Raw genomic sequence first — 7833 nt, 5'->3', positions numbered from 1 at the left:
CCAAACTTCGCGTCCCGCCGATCCTCCAGCCCGAGCCCTCTGCGCCACCGGCTCCTCCCTCTCAGCGCTCCTCCCCGTTTCTGGTTCCCACTTAGGAATCCGCCCGCCCCGCCCCACTCCCGGTCGCCGGCGGGCCGGGGATCCTCCCGCCCCCCGCGTGCCGCCGCCGCCGCCCGGGTTCCTCTCCCCCCGCCTGGGCGCTCCCTGCCAAGCCCATGATGTAATGGTGTATGTTAATCAGTAGCATGTGGGGAGCTCGACTCGGGCGGCTCAGTCCTCCGCGAGCCGACTCCGGAGGCAGCCGCAGCGCCGCACTTCCAGCGCCGCTGCCCCGACGGCATGGCCCGCGGCCCGCGCTCCGGGCGCCCCCAACCTCGCTAGGAGCCGCTGCGGCCCCGGACCCGCGCGCTGGGCCCCGAGCCGCCGGGATGAGTCGCGCCGAGGTGAGCGCCCCGGCAGGGACCGTCAGCCCCTGGGTCCCCTTCCCGGAGGATTCCGCCACCCCCCCGTCTCCCCCGCTCTACTAGTTCTGGGAGCCGGGAAGCGGGATGCTGGGAGCCAGCCGCCCCTCGAAGGCTGAGCCGCCGGGCTCTTTTCTCCGCCTCCAGCGGCCAGCCGGAGAGGGGCAGCCCCTGAAGCCGAACTTTTTTCTTTGCGGTCGCTGGGGGCGTGTGCCGGCTGCGCGGAGCCGCAGTCCCGGCGGAGCCGCCCTGCCCGCGGGGGTAGGCAGAGCTGCGGGCTCGGGCTGTCTCCGCGCCGCCCTCGGCCTGGGACGCCGGGCGAGGCGCCGGGCAGAGCGGACTCGCCCGTAGGCGGCAGCAACGGGGGCAGGATGCCTGCAGCACACGCGCGCGTACACGGACACACACACACACACGCCTGCAGCACACGCGCGCGTACACGGACACACACACACACACAGCCGCACACGCACGCACACATCTGGTCCCTCAGGGCGAGGCAGGCCCTCGGTGACCTCCGGGTGGGCTAGAGCTGCGCGCGCGGCGGCGGGGAGCCGGCTCCGGCCGCGCCTCCGCCCGCTGGGCGCGGAGCTTTGGGTGGGGAGAGTTTATTTTTGTCTCGAGCTGCTGCCGCGGCTGCTCACGGCCTAAATCCAGAGGGGCGCCTGGCGGTGGAGATGCTGGCTGTTGCTGTAGATGGAGCTGCAGCCGCTCGGCTGCCTCTCCGGGAGGAGGAGGGAGAGGAGGGAGAGGAGGAAGGAACCCGGGCTGCTGCTGTCTCCGCCTCTGCTTCGCAGTAGCCCCCACCCCCACCCCCGCGCCCCCTCGCAGCCGCATTGCAAGTTCTCTGCGCGAGGAAGATCTGTGGCTGGTGCCGGCGTTCGCGGGCTCAGCCCCCGCGGCCACCCCTGGTGGGGTGTGTGGGGAGCACAGCCGTTCTCAGCGGCAGCAACAGGGAGCCTTTAGGGTCTCTTCCCGCACCTGGGAAGGAGGCTTCTTGCCATTCCCAGAACAGGAATCGCTCATCTCCCACAGCCGGGTGCGGAGGGGCGGCCGGAATCTGGGGGACCAAAGCCCCCGGGACGCAGCCCCCCGTCCCTCTGATGCTCTGGTTTCCTGGGCGCGCTCCGTCGCCGGCCGAGGTCTTACTGCAGCCCTTTCTCTCCTTCCAGTGGTGATCGCCGCTCGGGAATGCGGGTGTGAAGGGTCCGAGCTGCTGCCCAGCAGGGAAGAGACCCCGGGACGCCGGAAATCACCATCTCAAAGCTGCGAGAAGGGGGTGAAAGAGAACATTCTTCATTCAGTTTTTGTGCCTTGTGGGGAATTTTTTTTAAACGTTATTATTGTTTTTTTAAAAAGAAACATTTCCTTGCTACTGCCTGTCATCATTTCTGGGGGAATCAGCCAGAACCATCGGCACGTAACAAACCAGACCAGAGAGGCAGGATCCGAGGCAGTACCTGCAGCGTCCGGGCACCAGAGCCACCTTGGAACGGGAACGCATCTCCGGCGGCCGCGGGGCTGCGGCTCCGACAAACTTTGGGGCGAGCGGGGAGGGCTGGGCGCAGAAAGGGCTTTGTAGACCGAGGGCCGCCCCCTAACCATGATGTTTCGCGACCAGGTCGGGGTGCTGGCGGGCTGGTTTAAGGGCTGGAACGAGTGCGAGCAGACTGTTGCGCTGCTGTCTCTGCTCAAGCGCGTGAGCCAGACCCAGGCCCGCTTCCTCCAGCTCTGCCTGGAGCACTCACTGGCCGACTGCGCCGAGCTGCATGTCCTCGAAGGCGAGGCCAACAGCCCCGGTAAGTGCGCGAACGCCGCCGTCCCGCGCGTCCCCCGCTCCCGCCCGCTCCCAGCCTCGGGCCCGGGCCCCGCCCCCGGCCGCCGCTGGGCTGGTGCGCCGACGGCGCGGCCCCGCGGCCCCTGGCCGCTCCAACCCCTGTCGCCTCCCCGCTCCCGGTCGCTGCCACCCACGTACCTTCGCCGGCCGCTTTGGCTTTTGCCCACTGCCAACTCCTTCAGTCCATTCTGTGTGGTAGCCACGGTAGCATGAATGATTGATTTTTCTCTCATGCAGTTCCTGGGAAATAAGTAAGTCAGGTCACGTAGAGTCTGGATTTTCTGGGCTTTTTTTCTCTTATTCGTGTGGGCAACGTGGCCCTCTGGATTTAAGCAACACATGAAGAAGCCCGGCACTGCCTTTCAGAAGCCAAGCTTTGATTAGGCTGTATGAGGAATACATGAATTTCACTGTTCGTTTCTCTCCACGGATATTACAGTTTTAGAGCTTCGTCTTCAGAATAATATGTAGGTGACGCTACAGACTATTAAAATGGTATTTGCAGTTCTTACATACTACGTGGTTATACTTACCTATCACTTCGTTATTCGTATTGATGTGGATCATGTGTACAGGGTCTCAGAGATCAAGCATGAATCAGGGTCCTTAATGCTTCGTGTTAGGAAACTTTAATGAATGTAGAATTGTTTCAAATTACCCTGCTAGTATTTACAGAAAGTGAACATATTGGAGAGGTTCAGCAGTTTGCTGTTTGCCAGCATGGGTGGTGACAGACTGAAATTATATCCTGGGATGGGGGTGGGGTGGGGGGATGGGGGATGGGGGAAAGGTCTGTTGATTTCAATTTTGGATAGGGGAAATTCTTTAGTTCGAGCTGCAGCAGGAGGGTGAACAGAGCCCCCAGTGTTTACGCAGAGAAAAGAATGCAGGGTCCTCTTCCAGCTGTTTGTTCCATGTTAGAGCCAACAGCCTGCAAGACTCAGAAGAGGTCTGGGACGCCATTTGATGACCAGGTCCAGTCCGGGGCGGCAAGGCCTGGGAGACACTGAGATGAGTGTGCTGTCAGGGCAGCAGGAGGAGAGCTGGCCGCCTCCGCATTCCTCCTCCCAGATGTGGTTCTCGTGATGCTGGGAACACCAGGATGGGATGATGCCGTAGATAGAATCACAGGCTGGAAGTGACTGCTGGAGACGCTCTCAGTCCTTTTCCAGATCGGACAGGACTGTGTGCAGAGGATCCTGGGCTGCCAGGTATGGAGGGTCGTACTGAGGGTGACCCCGCGGGCCCCACTGGGCTTTGGCCCAAACCTGACAACCTACCTGGTTACTCACAAGGGTGGCAACGGCCCCTACCTGATCCACATTCACAAATAGCTGGAGGGCCGGTCTCCTGCTTAAGGGTGTGGAAGCTTAACTAGGAATAACTGATTATCCACTTTTAAAAATTCCATCCTTAAGGTGACAGGGTAGCCCAGTTCGCTGCTTGATTTTGCTTTCTCAGATTTGACAAACAAGGTTATGTAAACTTGAGCATTTTATAGAATGCAGAGGATGTAAGTACAGTAATTTATGTTGTATGCTTGACTTCAGTGCTTCTGAGGATTGTTTAAAATAATAATTAATTTATTCAAGTGTTAGAGCAACATATTTTCCCTTTGAGCAAAGGAGAAGATTTCTCCCAATATAGCAGCAGTTTAGTGAGTGAAGAAATTAAATGTGTGATATAAAAAGAAGTTGCTTAATTTAAAGATCATGTAATTTGATAAACCAAGAAAAAAAATCGAACTTCTGTAAGTTTTTAAAAGTCATGTAACTTTTTTCCCTCAAAAAAATTATTTTGCTATACACAGTTGTGTAAACCTACCCTGTTTATGATGCTAAATGCTGTAGATAAACAAAAATCTAGTACCATGAGATAAGATAGGGACCATTTTCTAGTTTCCAGATTAAACTTTCAACCTCGACGTTTTGCTTCCTTGGAAACTGTTTTACTTGTTTGGTAGTGTGGCCAGGACAGAAATTCATTAGTGAGGTCATGTGATGATTTGGTTTACTTTTCAGTAAGGGGCTCACAAAGACCATCAGGATTTGTCATAAGGATTTGTCATACCTGTGTGTCTGGAGTGTGGCTCTCTTATGTATCTGGAATCTGGCCAAGGACCAGGAAAGGGGGAAAAAGGCCCCCTCAGCAACAGAATAGATGGCATGAAGTCTGAGGGAATACTTCAGACCCTCTCTTAAACATACTTACTCTTATTTTAGATAACAATCCTAAGAGTTTTTAAGTCTGAAAAATAATTCATAGCACATTAGGGACAGTATGTGTAGAAATGGGGTGAGGGGCTGCTGTAACCTGCAGTGAAAAGTGACCCCCGACAGCCTAACAACCAGGAAGCAGACAGGATTTAGACACAAGAATTGGGAGCAAAAGCCCTGGAGGTGTGGGAATATTAGGGTAGGAACTCTCAATCCACCATGCAGGCATTACTCTATAAATGGCATAAATCCATAATTGCTATTTACCATTAATGAGAGTGAACTATCCAAAAGTATACATTTTAAAATACACTCTTTCAGAATAGAGGGAAATATGCCATAAGCTTTGGAAATATTGACATTCAAGAATTAACCTCTAAAGCTGTTTTGGTGTAAAGCTCTTACCCATTCAGAAAACTAGACTGTGTAGAATGACTCATTCATTGGCTAGCTGAGGTTTTCTATAGCAAAATCATCATGTATCACTTTATCTAGTAATAGTCAATTAAACAAATGTACATATTTTTTCTAGTGTTGAGAGATTTTAAAACTTGGTGAATGGAAACCAAATTCATTGAGGGTCTTGATCTCAGTATAATAAAAAAGATTAGTTATAGTATGAACTAGGCTCTGTTTACGACTGACTTTAAACAAAGATAATCCTTCACACTTAACAGTGGTTTATTTGAGGTCCATGGGATGTATTTTGATACTATTCATTATCTTAAATTTAGTGTTTATTGAGAATCTAGTGGTTCACTGGTTCAAACTTTGCCTCAAGTTCATGGTCATCGGCAATCCAGAGAAAATGGTTGAGTCAGTTCCTATGGCTTGTGTGTGTGTGTATTTCACTTCAGGTTATTGGTCATGATCAGCTCCCTAAGTAGAGGCTTGTTTCCAGAATCCTGATAGCTGTAAATAAAAATCTCTTCAGCCCTCAGCCCAGATTAACATAGAGAATTTGGCCAGTTTCAGTTTGTAGGTGAAATTGTTTCAGATCATTTCATACAAAAAAAATGGCAAAAATGGAACTCACTGACTTCACCTGTAATTCCCCAGAAAAAATAGGTTGTGTGGTACTGTATATTTGTGACATTTGTAATTTGGACTTGAAATTTATTTTCCAAGTGTAACAATGTAATAAATGGAGATTCTGAAGTGAATTCACAAAGACTTATCAACTCACAAAACTGAATATCTTGTGGGGGAAATTGCAGAGGTTTGTAGTAAATAAATGGCAGAAAGATTGTTGCTTTACTTATAAGTCAATACAAGAGAGAGGATTATCGGAATAGTGGTGCTTGAGACACATCTAGTTGTAGAAATTGAAAAGGACTTGTGGAAACATTTACTCTCTTTAGAAGATGAAGCTGTTGGTTCTGTGATTTTTATAGTTCTTGGTTTCCATAGTATAGGTATGTCATACCCTGAGTTGCTTTTTTAGGTCCCAAATGGAGTAAAAGGAAAGCAGAATAGAGGTTTTCCTGATGATACTGGGTAAGATCTGGTATGTAGTTCTTTAACCTATTCATTTGACACACATTTTTTGACTGCCTACTCCTTTCCTGGCCCTGTGTTCTACAGTGAGACTAAAAAGGTAACTTTCTATATTCTATTATTTGGTACATAGACACCCAATGTTGAGTAAATGACTAATACAGTGTCTGAAACATAGATATGGTAACAAAAGAGGTGGATGGGAGGGTTTCTGGAAGCACTGTGAACCTAGCAGCTAACTGCCTGGGGGAGTAAGGGAAGACTTCACTGGAGAGGAGATACGTTTGAGTTGAGCTTTGAAGGATGGGTAGGAGTTGGTTCAATAAGTAAAAAGGATTATAGAGAGCTGGCATGAAGACATTTTCCAAGCAGAAGTGATAGCATTTATAAAAATACAGCCTTCAGAAAGGGTGTGTGTGGTTGAGTTCAGGAAACAGTGAGTTCAGAGTGGCTAGATGAGCATAAAATGATGAACTGCAAGAGGCAGACGTTAAACCAGAAGTGGTGGGTGTGCAGGACTTGCTAGCTAAGGTATTTGGGCTTAATCCTGCAGAGATGACTGAAAACTCAAGAAGACCTTGGAAATGTTAAGAAGAAAGTTAAAAGATGAAAGGTGTGTGTGTGTGTGTGTGTGTGTGTGTGTACACTTTTGGGAAAGAGTTTTTCAGCATATGCATTGTTCTTTGAGAGGCAAAAATGGGAGAAGCAAAGCAAAGTTTGGTTCAGTTTCCATTTTGGTCACCTGGTGGCCTCGTCTGCTTGGGGCAGCTTTGTTGCTGTCAGCGTTGATACATTAGGGAGAAGAAGGGATTGCTATAGAGAAGAAAAGAAGGGATTGTCCAGGTGTCCACTTATATAAATAAGTGTCTATGTAATAATATGGGAGTGTCTATGGCCCAGAGGATTGTTAGAGTATAGATATTGAAATCAGTCGACTGGGCTAATCAATTAATTTCTAAGCTTCAGTGTTCTCATCTGAAGATGGAGCTAAGAAACCTTGTTGTTATCCAGAAATTACTTGTTAATAACTCAGCAAGGATCTATTCTATTCCCCACATTTAGATTTGGTTCTAATTAATGTGGAACTTGTATGAATAATGTTTTCCTAGATGATAGGAAATCTTTCCATTTAAAGGATTATCAAGAAGAGATTGGAGATGACTTGGGACCCTGAAAATATGAGTCTACTTGGGTCCATCTTCTGTATTTTAGCTTTGCTGTTCTAATCTCTATCATGTTGGGTCCAAAAAAATGCAGCACTGACCCAATTTCCTCAAATAACTTATCAACACCTTTTCCTTTATTTGGTGAATATAAAAAGAAATCATTTTGTTGAATAAAATGTATAAAGAACTTTATATCTGGAACACTTCACTTAAGGTATTACAATTTTGGGGGGGTTTGTCTAGGATGATGGGTAATAAGTCATACACATTCACATTCTTTTTTGTGAATAACTTCGATTTGGTTGTTTAGCTTGGGTGCTCAAGGCTTTGCGCAACTGAGCTTGTGTTATTAACAGGCCCATCAAAGCAGTAAAAGGTAGACAAACGTAAGAGCAGTCAAATGAGTTTGTTTATGTTTAAATAAACAAATCAGCATGAAATGAGGGTTCTTAAGGGCTGAGAAGTAATTGAAAATCTCCCAGTATATCCTGCAGGGGTGTAGTACTCAAGAGAATTGACACCACCAGAGAAGAGCACATACTTCTGCTCTCTGACCTGAGGAGAAATTAGGAGGTTTTCATCCATGAATGAAATGCCTTATGTAACTTATTTGCTTGGACAGGTGTGGTGCTCATATAAATCTTTTTACCTTTCTA

At 49.0% G+C, this 7833-nt stretch overlaps 1 protein-coding gene across 3 annotated transcripts in view; it reads left to right on the top strand.

The window, feature by feature from the left end:
* Window positions 1–229: 229 nt before the first annotated feature.
* SAMD4A (sterile alpha motif domain containing 4A) overlaps window positions 230–7833 on the top strand; it is a 197351-nt gene continuing 189747 nt past the window's right edge. For 2 of the 3 annotated variants that reach the window (XM_037016616.2, XM_037016614.2), the window contains exons 1-2: window positions 230–443; window positions 1634–2260. In XM_037016616.2, coding sequence (XP_036872511.2) covers window positions 2065–2260 — 196 coding nt within the window. In that variant the 5' untranslated portion in view covers window positions 230–443; window positions 1634–2064. Of the gene's footprint in view, window positions 444–1633; window positions 2261–3219; window positions 3510–7833 lie in introns of those variants that run through there. The other variant, XM_017648675.3, reaches the window with a different exon arrangement.

This window comes from Manis javanica, chromosome 8 (assembly GCF_040802235.1).
Source record: "Manis javanica isolate MJ-LG chromosome 8, MJ_LKY, whole genome shotgun sequence".
Lineage (NCBI taxonomy): Eukaryota > Metazoa > Chordata > Mammalia > Pholidota > Manidae > Manis > Manis javanica.
This window is presented reverse-complemented; position numbering and strand designations above follow the sequence as displayed.